This window comes from Stenella coeruleoalba (genome assembly GCF_951394435.1).
Source record: "Stenella coeruleoalba genome assembly, chromosome: 10".
Lineage (NCBI taxonomy): Eukaryota > Metazoa > Chordata > Mammalia > Artiodactyla > Delphinidae > Stenella > Stenella coeruleoalba.
In genome coordinates, this window is record NC_137156.1 from 70,992,156 (window position 1) to 71,007,406 (window position 15,251).

Consider the following 15,251-nt stretch of genomic DNA (forward strand, 5'->3'; position numbering starts at 1 on the left):
ATCAAGGAGTCAGTTCTAGGGAAGACTCCTTCCTTTCCTCTTCCAGTGGCCCCAGGAGTTCCTTGGTTTGTGGCAGCATAATTCCAATCTCTGCCTCTGTCTTCACATGGCCTTCTTCTCTCCTTATCTCTCTGTCCTCTCTTCTTCCTCTAATGACACAAATCATTGGATATAAGCCCCATCCTACATCCAGGATGATTTTGCCTTGAGATCCTTAATTAATTACATCTACAAAGACCCTATTTCCAAATAAGATCGCAGCCTGAGGTTCTGGGGACACTTGAATTGGGGGGAAACAACAGACAACAGCGATGAGTATTTTCTTCTAGAAGCCCCTTTCTGACATTAGAAAGTTTAGTACACCACATTGACCTTGGGACCTGGGACCCTGGAGGCCTATTCCTTCCCCTTAGTCCTTGATTCCAGCTTGCTGCTAAAAATGTGTTAGGGTTATTGCATCTTTCTCTGGCTATTTAGTCTCTCTCTCTCTCTCGTGGGCACCAGATGGCAGTGTAAATTGAGAAAGTAGTTAACATGTAAAGTGTTTCCTATAAAAAGTTTCCATAAGAGAAACTGATTAATGATCATAAGTCCTTAGCTTCTTGATTTTCAGGAGAGAGAAGAAAATGGTTTTTAGGGTGTCTTGGTATGGGCGTGTGTTGAGGGATATATAGTAGGTAATGTTTGGCCTGAGAAGCTACCATTCTTGCCTAGGAATATTTTGGGCAGCGGATGGGGAATAGAAGAGGTTCCCTCATAGAGATCCAGGTTAATCTTCAATCTCTCTCAGTTTGAAGAAGGCACCAGACAGTGATCTATGGTGTGTGGCTTTTCAGGAGGTTCTATTTCTTCTACCAAATTAACATACTATTGTTGGTATTGTTTAATGTTTCTTTTCAACAGAGATCAAAAGGCATTCTTCTGGGTGTGGTCGGCACAGATGTCCCAGTGAAAGAACTTCTGAAGACCATCCCCAAATACAAGGTAATGCATCACATAATTAATAGTCAAGGGCCAAATGCACAAGATAATTTCACAACCTGCCGTAGTGACAAGGAAAACATGAAGGAAGGAGGCCCTTCTACTCTCTTCTAGAGGGCTCTGTTTTGTTTTGTTTTGTTTTGTTAGAATAATAATAGTCCATGCAGGTCTGATTAGGTCTACATGTGCCTATCCAGGTTTGTGTGAGTCTGTGGAAATCTACACAAGTCTGTGCAGTTCTCCACAGGTCTTACACCTCTGATGGTTTTCTAAGCCAATCTTGATTCACCCCAATCTGAGGACCCTCTAAAATCTGTTACTTCTTAACAGGAACCCAATGAGGCACAAAGAAAAGTGGTCTCTGACTCTCGACTACGTATTCCCTTTATCCTGGAAGGTGATGGGGTACAAATTAATATTCCTTTCCTAAAGCTGCATTAAACCTATGGCACTAAGGGAATTGTAAGTTTGTTTTAAATTCTGGGGATAGTTGAGAGGGTGGAGTAGGTAATTTTGGAACAAAGAGATTAGGGCAGGCCTTGGTAGGCCACTGCCTTGGGAGTTTAGAACAACATGGAAAAGAAACACTAGATGGAAAGGGCTCAGAAAAGGGTGTGGCGGGGGGTGGATATGCTAGAACCAGCTCTGCGTGTGAGGCCAGCCCTACCTCGAGAGAGAGGGTCATGCTTTCCCCCTTACCTGGCTATATTCCCAGCACTCTGTTCCCAGAACTACTCTTTGGTTTATTTAGTTCTTCCACATTTGGGGACAGAGGGGCTCTAATGGGTCATCCCAGTGCCACCCGCAGCCCAACCTCTTTCCATGAGAACAAGCATCCCAAGCTCCATGTGATTTCCCAGAGGTCCACAGACTGGATCTGCCCTCTCTGGGGCAGGCAGGCACACACAGTGACAGACTGCACTGCCACCTAGGCTGGGTGCAGGAGTTGGCAAGTTGCTATGAAGGGGACACGGTGGCAGTAACCATTTTGTGGCCCATAGGGATGATATTACTTGGTATTTATGTTCTTTGGCTGCTGTGGTTAAATAAGCACTTTAACAAAATCAGAGCAACGGACAGGCCAGGAGCCTGGTTTCCATCCAAGTCAGGTTCAGGCTCTACTACCTTTAGAGCAGTGTTGTTCCAGCTTCAACCTTTTGCTTCCCACCATCGTAACACATTGTCTTTTCTTTGTACCACCTGCAGAATTACTGAACAGATATTTTTAAATTGCATTTGACTGGCACTTTTTCTTAATTATCTCTTCTAACCTCAGCCTGAACAGCCACATGTGAAGTCGTAAATTGAGATATGGTCATTATATTTTTCTGATACATAGGTTAGCCAGGGGAGTAACATGCAGGGTTTCCTTTTAAGAAGATGGCCCAGAGAGTCCTTGAACCCCATGCAGAAAACTCTCACCTGTTCCCTAGTGGGAGCTCCCCAGAAAAGCAAATCAAGGGGTGAGAAGAGGAAGGTCCCCTTAAGCCCTATCCCAGTGTTATGGAACTGCCCAAGAGCCGTCTCTGTGTATGCATGCATGGGAGTGCAGGGGGGCAGGAAGCAGCCCCTGCTCCTTGTCCTGGGAGGAGTTCATGGACTGACATGGTTCCCCTGGCTGCACAAGGGTTGAGACCATACCGTCCCCTCTTCCCCCAGCATGAAGCAGACCAGCTCGCCCATCTCCATCTCTGGCCCACTCACAGACTGACGAGGGTTCTTTCCGTTCCCATCTGGAGGGAGGCAAGCTCCTTTGGGCTGGGAATCTGAGATTCTTGGCTAACTGGCAGGGCCCCCTCCCTTACCACCTCATTCCCTGATGTGCTGAGCCTGCCTCACCACCATTGTGAGAGGCCCTTCTTCCTGGGCCTTGGCAGGAAGAGGCAATGGTTAGTGCTCTGGAAGAAGATACATTTGGAGTTCAGCTCCATCACTGAGGAGCTGGGTATGGACAACTCTCTCAAATCCTTAGTTCCTCTCTGTCCAATGGTGATAACAATAGAACCTGCTTGTAGATTTGTGTGAAGAATTGACCACTGTCATCAGTCAGGAGCAATGGTAACACACTGGTCAAGAGGACAGATTTGACCCCCAGCCCCTGGTACCTGCAGCCCTCTTCCACAGGGAGTACTGCTTGCAGAGAGCTATTGACACCTTTCCTACCAGATTCTGACACCTGTGGCTTCACATCCACTGATCCTTTGCTAACCCAGAATGCCCAACAGAACGATGGGTTAACTGAACAATGGACTAGGCAACCACATGCTGGGATTCTCAGCCACCTTTGAAAATGGGGTTTTCAAAGAATTTTGAAAGACACGGGGAAAGGCTTACGATACAAGGTCATGTGTGTTAGGCAAGATTCTTAAGTTTGACGACAAGGATAGGTCCACCTTTTTGACAGAAGGCCAGGATAAGAGCAAGAGAACAGATCACCAGGCATCACAGCAAGCCCTTATCCAAGCAAGTCAGCTAAATGGATGACTGCAGCCAAAATGAACAGGTCACCCCTCAGAGGGTTGGATGCAAAGTGACAGGTGCAGAAAACACCTGTTTAAAAAAGCACCATTTTGTGGTACAAAATGGGATGTCTCAAGGTATAATATTAGCAGATAACATTTGCCCAGTACTCCGTGCTGTGCAACGAACATTACCCCCATCATGTTGAGAAACCTTCCTCAGGTAAGTGCAGTGCTGTTGTATCCATTCTACTCATAAGGAAACTCAGGTTTGCAGGGCTTATGTTCACAGAGCTCAAGGCTACATAAGTAGGAAGTGGTGAGTGTGATTTGAGCCTAGATCCACATTCTTAGAGCAGATCTAAGCCATTCACATACTACTTCATATACTCTCTGTACCATTATTTACTTAATACTTCACTTGTATATCAGCCTGAAACTTTCTTCACTTAACTAAATTTTGATAGGAAACACATCATTTCTAAAAAGAAAAGCCAGTGTCAATTTGCATTATAGAAAATAATTGTAAAAAAAATTATAAAAACAAAATAATAGTATTAAATAATTGATTCCAAGGTTCTGAACTTGAATTCTGTTCTCTTTTTTTCTTTTAAGTTAGTATTAAAGGCAAATGTTAAAGATATACTAATGGAAAGTTTATTTTTGATATAATTGGAAGGATGGAAGAAATTTTTAAAAGGGCTGCCTCTTACTAGAGGTTCTGGCTATAAAGTTTAACACAGGCCCTACATGCCACCTGAAATCATCTCGCTCTACACTGTTTTTCCTAAGAAAGCAAAATAGGCCATGGGAAGATGATGGAGGACTGAGGAGTGAGGACCATAGGGGATTGTTCAGACTTGGGGTATGTATCCCTGCCTCCTAGGGCTCCCCTTAGCCCTGGACATCAGCGCTATCACCACCCTCCATAAGCCCATGCTGCACCCTCACCTGTTGGCCCAACCTTCTCAGAGAACCCAAAAGGTTAAATTCTTCCCAGCGCTTCCTAGCTGGTCCTTAGCACATGCTCCACTCCTAGAAGAGGAAACTTCTTTAAACAAGCAAGGCATGTCTCTTCCCATATGCCAATTCCATTTAGGTGATCAAATTAGAAAGCCACCTTCATGATACGAGGAAATGAACTCTAATCTAAAATCAGGTGTCCAGGCTCACAAAAGGTGGCCTCCTTAACAAAAGAACTTTCCTGATTGGGTTTACTGAGATGACAAAAGTCTTTCTTCCTACTGTCACCCTGGAGCCCTGACAACCAGGTTCATTCAACAGCAAGGCTTTTACAGTTGAAGTTAAGCTTCCAGAGCATGATAGGACATGTGGTTGATCCAAACTCACATAAGCACATGTTGGAAACTGTATAGCTCCCCGGAGATGGAAACTCAGGGTATTTGAGGCCCCTAAAGATAGTGGACTTTACTTTTATTGAAATCCCCAGACTTAGGTACCCAGAATTGCTGGCTTACTGTTTAAGGAAGGGCATCCCACCTTCCTTAACACTCTTAATCCTCTTGCACCATATAAGAAGATGTAGAAGCCCATATATAGGGCCACTATTTAATATATGCCCAGTAAATCAAGAAAGTGTGAACATACAGGAACTGATAACAATTACCCTGTGAGTCTGTTTCTCAGAGCTTCCTCTACTAGGCAATGTACTAAGCTCTTTATAGCATTATCTCACTTAATAATAGGTAGACACTGCTATTACCCTTGGCTAAAGAAACAGAGGCTCAGAAAGTTTAAATATCTCACCAAGTCTCACAACTAGCAATCCAGACTTTTAGCCTTTATTACCCTAGGGCCATTAGGAACAATAAAGGACAATAATAGTAATAGTTTAAATAATAGTTAAAATATTAAAAATAATATTAATGGCTAAAATAATACAATAAAACATTCATTGAACTTTTTACTGTGTGTTTGGTATGGTAAAAGTGCTTTATATCCACTATTCCCACTGAATCCTTATTACACTCCCATGAAGTGGGTACCACTTGACCCCGTTTTTAGATGAGGATACGTGAAATAACTTTCTCAGTATAACTCAGCTAATAAAAGATAAATGAAACAAAGTATAATAAGGGGATAGAGGAAGATCAGCTACAGAAAATTAACCAGCAGTGTCTGAAATACAGGCTCTTCTGTTTTAGGCTTTTCCTAAGGTCTGGGAACGAGAGACCCACGTATGACATACCTTAATCTAAGTTATCCTTCCTCTGGTTCCCACAAGAGCCTTGGGGAAAAGGTGTGCATGGCAGGCAGAGTGAGCCATCTAGGAGAGGAGAGCTCCAGGGAGCAGAGTGCAAATTATACCTTTTTCTCTTGATTAACACCTTGTAAAGATGAGTCTGCTCTCGGGGTTTTCCCAGAAGATAGAATTCTTTTTTTTCCCTTAGCTTCATAGATTTTCCCACAAGCAATCAGACTTCCTGTACTTTTTATTAAGAATTCCAAACACCCCAGCAATAATTTCCGGACACCACAGCCTCTGTTAATGTAATAAGCCATTTTATAATTGGGTTCACTTCATTAGCCCAAAGTCTCTGCACTTGGAAGGGAAGCACCTCCTTCCCTGGGCTGTTGGAGCTTGAGGCTCCTGGCCTCCAGAAGAGTATGATTCAGGATGAGGGCCCCTTTGGCAGCCCCAAGTGCTGGAAGGCCTTGTGTCCCATCTGTTCTTTTATTACTCCACGGGACTGCACATTAGAATGGACAGGAAGACTGGTTCTATTTCAGATGAAACAAAAATTAGAGATTTCATCTGTATATTGATTTGGGGCCCAAAACAAATGTTGGACATTGCCATACACAAGTTTAAGGTTTCTGAGAGACTCATCCACAGAATGTGTTTTGAGATTTGCTCAGTTTCTGTTCTTACATCTACATTAGGTTATATCCATATGCCATCAACCAACCAACAAAACATTCTGATGTTATTTTCTCAGACTGTTCTCCTGGGAAGGATGTTAACCAGATAGTTTCTGAATGTCAGAAGACTTTCTCAGGTACAGGCTTGAGGAGGACTGACTATGTACCTCCGATAGCAAATCAGCTTCTACTTTTCAGCTCATGTTCAATATTTACTTTAGCTCAAACTTTAAAGATGAACTAGGTAATATTTGGGTAAAGTAGTGAATGTCTTAAACACATGCAAACCTTAACTGGAGCACCTGTCATGTGTTAGACATTATGCTAGAGACTGGAGAAGTCAGAAACGAGTGAGATGATTCCTTCCCCACAAAGAGCCCATTCTTATGGGGGAGGCACTGCCTTATCTAGAGCAAGGCAGAGGAAAGAAAGACAACCAGCTAGAGTTGAGAAGCAGGCAGAAAAGTAAGTGTAGCATTTTCATGTATTAGGGTGAAGGTAATAATGGAAAAAATTCTCAGGGTTTTATGGAGACATGGTATGGAAAGGACGGTGCAACAGGAGAGACCTTTTATAGGGGAAGATCCTGAGGCTGAGCTCATAGCATGGGTGAGAATTAGCTCAGGGGAGATGGGAAGGAGCAGTGCTCTGGGCAGCTCCCACTGTGTGAGTAAAAGTCTAAGTGGGAGAAAACAACTGCAGGGGTGGTGTTGTCCCTGTCGTGTGCCCTTGAGAGGCCATGAGTGAAAGAAGGCAGTGCTGGGTAACTAGGTAGGGGCCAGATCCCAGGGAGACTTGATGGCTGGGCCCATGGATTTTATCTTATACATGAAAGAGGTCTTTAGTGGGTTTTACAAAGGGGAGCAACAGAGTCAGAGTTACCTTTGACTTTGATTAATCTGAAGGATGACTTTGTTGGGGCCAAGCTTTGAGGCAGGAAGTGCAGGTAGGACCATTATGGCAATCTGTTATATTAAATCTACATGAATGGTAGGGTGGGGAAGCAGAGTTGAATCTGAGTGATTTCTGGAGGAAAAATTAGTAATTACTTAGGTCAAGAAGTTGGGGATGAAAGAGAAAAAGGAGTTTGCAGCTGAGGAGTCTGGGTGGTTGGTGGTGCTGCCGATTGAGAGAGAAGAGCAGGAAGAGCAGCGCTAAGGGAAAGAGCCATCCTGCTGCACTGGGTGAGCCTGGGGCGCCTGTGGGATGTCCAGGCAGAGACGGCCGACACACACGTGGGTACTGGGATCTGCCACTGAGGGGACAGGCCAAGGCTGGAGCACAGATCTGGAGATCAACAGCATCCAGGTGGTTAATGAATCGTGTTGGGGTAGAGAGAGCTAAAGCAGACAAGGGACGCTGGGGACAGAAACTTAGGGAAAATTAGTGCTTCCAGGTGGGTGGAGGATGAGTGTCCTATGAAAGGGAGGAAACCCGGGAGTGTGGGTCCTGGCAGCTGAGGGACTAGAGAGTGTCAAGGAGGAGGGGGCAGTCGGCTAACACAACCAGGAAGAGAGAGAGCTTTCTATAGGGTTTGGCAGTTAGGAGGCCACTGGCAACTGTAAAGAAAGGAGTTCTGGTGGCATCTTGGTAGGCAAGGGGTCACAGCAGAGGCAGACTCTAGTAGGGTCGGGCATGAGTGAGCAACAAGGAAGTAGAGATGGCAGTTGAACAGTGAGTAGAGGACATTGTGTGGGAAGGTCAGCTCAGTCTCTGCATCCCAGGGAGGAAGCAGAGAGTTTAGGATAGCTTTGTAGTATCTGCACTCAATTCAGTTTCTTTTGTTTCCCTCCTTCCTCCTTTTCTGCTTTCTCCTTTCTCTACCCCTCTTCCCTCCATGCCAGCTACCCCTCCATAAGCACATGGTATGACCTTGGCTGTCACAGAACTTACATTCTGGCAGGCAGACAGGCATTAAATAATTAAAGGCCTTGACTGATGCCTTGATTACTTATAGTCAAACTCACAAATAATTGATTATTATCATTTTGACACAAGAAAAGTAGAGGGCATTAGGGGGGGTATATGCATGGAGTTTTACCTTCTTTTGAGTATTACTTCCTACAAGCAGACCAAGAAGTGAAGGAATGTAAATTAGAAGGCACTGAATGTATTAGTTGACTATAAAATATTATTTGTTTGGTCTCATTGTGAATTTCCAACCAAATACCACTTTTGCCTTTAATGGAAAGAGTCAAACTCTCTGAGTCTTTTTTGACCCCTGCAGTCCATATTAAACTGGGACATAAATAAAGGTAATTAACGCAGTGTTGACTGTGTCTGACATTTTTTCCAAGAGACAAGATGAAAGAGACAATATACATCTCAGAGGATAGCTGGTTTATCTTTCACAGCATAATGAAATACACTTTTATCATTAGAATCAAGTAGAATCTTATTAAGACTTGCTTTGCAAGGTAACTCCAGAAGAAAATGCCTGTTGCCCTTGACTACCATGTGCATATTTACTTTATGTAATGCAAGGAAAACTTTTAATTTCTGGTGTTAAATTCCCTGAAGTTAATTTCACATCACCTTGACGTTAAGCTAACAAGCAGACAGGGTCATTCTTGGTTTGTAAACTCTGTTGTCTGGATCATTTAATAGTATCATATTCAAGAATGTGAGCAGCAGAGAATTTCCAAGAAAAGTAACAGTGAGGGCTCAGAACTATGAAATAACTCGTTGGAAAAAAACAGAGGATTTCTTTTTCTTCTCCCCTTTCACTGCTCTGGCAAAAGTGGGTTACATTTTCTTTCTTCAGAGAGAGAGATCAGTATGGGTTCTATGCCAGAGGCCATTTTAATACATGAATGATTTGTAGGTAAATTTATTGTAGCCAATGGGTGCAGTCAACTGTGTAATAGAAATATTGTCAAAAAGCTGGGATTATTATTTAAATAAGTGCAGTGTTAAATTTGATTACATACTTTTTAAAGCTAGTAAAACATTTCATTGCTCTCAAACTATTTCCCATAGTCCCATTTAGTCAGAAAACATAAATTAAGTGAGGCTCTGCATAGAAAATTACCCAGGCTTTGTGTCGATGGAAGCATGCATGGAAAAGCTTGGCAGCCTCACAATTTAAAGACGAAAGGATATAAAAAGGGTTGGCAGGCTCCTATATAGGCTGGTGGGGACACTTTTATCCTTGAGGAATTATGGAAAATGACTGCCTAGGAGAGTGCATGCTTGCGATGGCCCCTAGGGGTGTGAAATTGTAGGGAGCCTAGGTGTGCCTCAGAGGGAGGCCCCTCTTGCCTTATCTCAGGTAGAGAGAAGACACCGAGGTTGACAAAACTCTGTTCACTTGGACATAGGGTCTCCAGAAACATTAGCCACTTGCCTTTTAGAAAATATAATTGTTTTTGTTTTAAATAAATCAAAGTAAGGGCTTTGGATGCCAGCGTGGGTCTGTGACATTTTAAATTGTGCTATTTGCTGAGCTTATCCTGTGACAGGTCTTCATTTCCACCAAATGTCAAGGATCAGTGCCTTGCATTCATTTTAATGAAATATTGTGCTGATAAGGGCTATGAATGCCAGGTTTAAGCTGCACATTACTAAATGTCGGGCTGCTTTCTGCTTTGTGAATTCACCAGGGAGCAAGCTAATGAAGGCTTCTTTCTCGCTTCTTCTTACAGTTAGGGATTCACGGCTATGCCTTTGCAATCACAAATAATGGATATATCCTGACGCATCCAGAACTCAGACCACTGGTAAGAGACATACTTATTTCTGTGTTTCTCCCTTTATGATTTTAAAAGACTTTCTTCAGTTCTACAGTAATTACCCTTTGCAGTTTTCACTTGAAACGCTCAATTCACAATACCGTCTCTAAAAGGTTGTTTTAATAGTTTATAACTAGCATTTTGACATAAAATATGTAAATAATGTAGGGTAAATATATTTACTATCATGGTTTTATATATAAATCCGTATATATCTATATGTACTTATGTATTTGTTTCACATCTGCCAATATATGGAAAAATTTTAAACTCTGGACAGCTTGAAACCCATCATAATAGATACCTTTATATAACAAATGGTCTCTAACACTTCAGTCTGAGACCAACTTATTGAAAATTACATTTGATACAACAGATTAGATCCAAGATCCCTGGAAATTCATTCTGATGGGATTTGCCCCCAAAATACATTACCCAAGCCCAGTGCCTGCTGCCTTGAAGGTATTTGTGTTTAATTGAAACAGTTGAGATTTTCTCCTTGTCCTGCCTAAGCTGTATCCAGTAGCATTGTTTGGTGAGCTGACATGTAAACCATTTTCCTTCAGCATCGTTTTCACTCTCTCTGAAGTGAGTGGGGTTAGGTCAAATCCAGGACAGCCAGAATATCACGGTCCATTCTGATCCCTGGGGAGAGGCTGCCTGGAGCACTGTGTTGAGGAGCATTCTGAAGGGCAGCCAGGCTTGTCAGATAGGAGGCCCTGGTCCACTGTGCACTCTGGAGGGGCACAGGCAGTGAGTGTACCACATGTTTGCCATCCCTGGACTAGTTGTAATGTGTTGAAAAAAGGACATCCTTTTCGGTCTGCGGTTAGCTAATTTTAAGGAAGATATAAAAGTGTAAAGAGTAATATAGTAAACTCTGCTTTTGAATGTTAAGAAAGTGTAGTTCAGGGCTTCCCTGGTGGCGCAGTGGTTGGGAGTCCGCCTGCCGATGCAGGGGACACGGGTTCGTGCCCCGGTCCGGGAAGATCCCACATGCTGCGGAGTGGCTGTGCCCGTGAGCCATGGCCGCTGAGCCTGCGCGCACAGGGAGAGGCCACAACAGTGAGAGGCCCGCGTACCGCAAAAAAAACAAAAAACAAAACAAAACAAAGAAAGTGTAGTTCATTCCTATAGCTATATACACACACACACACACGCACGCACGCACGCACGCACATCCACCCCACATGTCTTTTTCCCTTTCATCAAAATTAGAAAATAGCAATGCCTGCTATGCAAATGTTTATTGGTGAAACATCGTGGGGACCAATTTGCTTCTCGCTTGAATCATTGTTTAGAAAAAGTCCATGTTTTAGCTCCATCATCATCCAAGTTTGCTCTAATTGCCCTGGTATTAATGGAGTCATGGCCACATCATGTGGATCCCATATGCATGCTTCAGGATGGGACTTAAGGTAATACTTGACTTCAACAATCTTTTTATCAAAAAAGGGTTGAGTTAACTGGTTAGCTAATTCCAAACATAACTTAGAATCATTGAAAAGTCCGATTGAAAAAGCTACTAACTTTTTAAGGATATTTAAGTCTAAAAACATATTTAAGTTTAAAAAGCTTAGCACATTACCCATTTCTAAGCCTTCCAGTTGGAGTTGCCTGTTGGTGGGTGGTAGGAGTTATATATTTGGTGTGGCTGAGTATGGGCTCCTAGTGCTTATTTATTCCAAGTTGGAGTGGATCAGAGTAAATGAAACAATCAAACCTGGATCTTCTGCTAGTGAATGAATAACTTTCTATGTATCAGCTTTTAAAGAAGGAACAAAATGGAACCAGATGTCAGAAGTCACCAAGGTACCTTTCCTTTCTCTATAGCAATGGAAATGAGCAGCTCCCATCTGCACAGTCAACTCACGAAGTCTTTCTGGTCTTTTATATCTCCTGGTCGTGCAGCAAATGGTCTGTTTGCAAATAATCCATCTCATGTACTTTCCAGAGCTGTGGCCACTGAGAGGGCAGCCAAAAGGCTCTTATAAAAACAGGCCAACCAGTCAAGACTTATCATCTCCTGACAGTGCAAATACTCACAAATACAAGTCATTTCTGTTCTTCTCACTGTTGAAACATTGCACTGAATGATTTCACTGGAAATGGTAGCTAGGGTCAAATTCCCATAAATAGGGTGACCCAAGCAAATGCTGCACATCTCACTTGTGAGAACCCAAGCCCAAACCAGATGAAGCATTTTGCAACTGATCCATGATAAGAACATAAGGAGTGGCCAGGTCAGTGAGCCATCTATCCCATTTATCAGTCTGTGACCCTGAGGCCCTGACATATTTAGAAGAGGTTTGGCGTGATGCCCACCATTGAGGATTACGTGAACTAACCCATATGAATGTGATCAGTAGTGAGTGTTGACCCTGCCTTGAGTTTTGCGTTTTCCTACTGGGAAAAAGACAGTGGTGAAGTGGAAGGAATTCCACTTCAGCAGTACACAAGTTGTCCTTGATTCCTGGTTCTGCCATATCCCAGCTGTGTGACTTTGGGCAAGTCACACAGCCTCTCTGAGCATCATTTTCTCTTGTAATCTTGCCATAACCAAAGTATGTAATATTCCTGGTTGTCAGTGTAAATGGGATAATGCAAGTAAAGAGCCTTGTGTGACAAAGCAGGCCCCAGGACATTTTGCGGACAGTGGCGGTTATACAGGCACCCCGTTTGTGTTTTATTGATTTTATTGAACTATGCCTGGCTGCTATAAGAGTTCGGAGGACATGGTGGTGGTGGATGCTTGGGGGTGGGGGTGGATTTAAAGAACACTTTTTATTATTCAGTTGGTTCCGATTATTGTGATAAACATTGGTGAGGGATTGTATACACACAAAAACAAGTGAATAGATACAGAGTCCTTGGAATCATGCAGTCTCCATGCAGTTCTACTTTGAACCTGGTATCAACTTAGTCTGTGCAACCGCAGCTAAGCCTGTTTATGCCTGCTGTCTCTCCCCCTCCCTCTATCTCTCTGTATCTGTCTGTCTGTCTGTCTGTCTCTCTGTCTCTCTCACACACACACACACACACACACACACACACCCCCTCAATTTTCTGGGCCAACTCTGAGCTAGAAGACAAGCAGACAGTAGCTACACTGGGATGTTCTGTGTGAGCCCTACCACGTGAGGAAACCGAAGGGTTTTGTTGTTGTTGCTATTGTTGTCTGTTTGTTTTCAGAGTAGCAATAAGGATATACTAGCAGCTGCAGTAACTGAAGAATGACAGTTAGGAATCAGTCCACATGGGGGGAATAACCCCAGCTCTGGCACATACAAGTGGTTTGTTTCTCTCTGTCTTGTTCACGTGAGCAACAAAAGCAGAAAGCTTCATCCCCCCTTCTCCCTCACCAGCCTCTCAGCACAGAGGAGGAGCTCAGGAGGGGAATGGATGAAGGCATCCTCCAAAGCCACTGTTCGGTTTTCTCTTACTTTGGGTCCTTCAGGATAATGTAATTGGTGTGCTTCCCCCAGAAACCGGTGTCTGCACCAGATGTAAATGCACCAGGTCAGACCCTCACACACGGCTGGGGAGAGCCAGCCGCCAGCAGCTTCCTTGGCCAGCTCGGACGGGGAATCCTCACTCCAACCTGATTGGCCTTCTCCAAGCCCAGCCATATAATCGAATCCTTGTAACAAATGGATGTTCCCCTTGGTTCTGGCCAAGGCTGCTAGCTTAGCATGGTGGGTGTAAGTGGGAGGTTGTGACCAGTGCAGGGGATGGAGCAGACTCACTTAAAATAACTCCTATTCCGTCTCCATCTGCCACTGAGATTGTTTCTGCCCCTGCAGGCAGAGGAAAGAAGTGGGTTTCCTGAAGCACAATACCAATATTTTTCTTATTTGTCTAATAAAATTTTCCCCCCAGACTTAATATTTGGCTTGATTTTATCCAGTATTTTCTTTCATCTTGTATGATTTGGGTGTGAATCATGAAGTGTCTCCAAAAACAGCTCAGATGTAGGAGCCTTACTCAGCAGACTGGCTTTGGTTTAATTGGCAAAGCTGCTCAAGTAAGACTTTTCTGTTGATAAGTGGGCTCTCTGTAGTCTTTGTCCAAGTGTTTCTCAGCCACCCTGTCCTTGCCACCTGCTTGTGACTTCTGGTAGACTAACCGATGTTGATTCAACAAACATTTATCCGGCTCCTGGTGTGCTGGGTCCCGTGTGTTAGACTGGGGGCTGATGGAGCTATCTTACCATGGGCTGGGGGCCATATCACGGGTGGGGAATAGGACAATAGCACAGCAAGAAAGATTCAAGTCAGACCTTGAGGAACACTTTTTGAGTAGTTATTAAACATCTGGAAGTTTTTTCTTGTTCTCTGCCCCTCTTTAACATTCAGGTTAAAACTATTTCAAAGCAGTTACTTAGAGTTACTGTTTAAATTGATTCCTCTTGCACTTCATGCTTCCCATGTCTCTGAGAGCTTTATGAATTTTTCTTAAAATGTGGAGCCCCTAATATCTCTTTTTCTTTTGCCCTACAGAGCATTGAGGGCGATAAGACTAGGAAGGGACCACCTTTGCCATGATCTTATTTTCTTTGAGATTTTGGTAATCCGTGTGCCCCTCGGTTTTAGAAGAAAGGGACATCTGAGTTGATTGCCTTTCCCAAGGAGGCCTGGAATGTGGGCCTAGTCAAACCACCAAGAGAACACAAAGAAGGCTCCCTTCCAGCAGCCACAGCACAGGCAAGCCTCCACAGAGGAGCCTGGGGCAGGCAAAATCTAGGACTCACTTCCACGAAGCCCGCGTTGACATTTGCCAAAAGCTGTTTGCACTGTATCTTCAAGCCCAGAAGATGAGGAAGGATGCTGAAGGGTTTCTATTCTGGATGAAAATTAGCCAGTCACATGGGCCACTGGGTGTAGTGGTGGATGAGATGGAAGTTGGGAACGATGGAGAGAAATCTTCATTCCTTCCCTCAACGTTTGTTAGATGGCCACCATGTTCTAGGGCTGAGCAAGCTGCTCAGAGTGGTTGCAGAGAAGTGCCCCACCTCAGAGAACTCAAAATCAAATAGAATGGATGCGATTTTATATGTCGGGTGTAAAAGTAACCATAGACACAACTAGGGAAGATGCATTTTGTATTTGTTACTGTTGTTGTTGGTCTTAGTCATTTTTTTCACATTCGTTGATTCCTTTTTGTGTGGCAGACACTATTCAAAGTGTTTTAAGTTGTT

General features: G+C 43.6%; 1 protein-coding gene across 1 annotated transcript in view; it reads left to right on the top strand.

Annotated features, from left to right (window-relative positions):
• The window catches only part of CACNA2D3 (calcium voltage-gated channel auxiliary subunit alpha2delta 3), a 787,629-nt gene that overhangs the window by 583,246 nt on the left and 189,132 nt on the right, over positions 1-15,251 (top strand). Inside the window, exons 15-16 of the mRNA XM_079935575.1 lie at positions 904-984; positions 9,968-10,042. Of these exons, the coding sequence (XP_079791701.1) occupies positions 904-984; positions 9,968-10,042 (156 nt within the window). The remainder of the gene's footprint in view (positions 1-903; positions 985-9,967; positions 10,043-15,251) is intronic.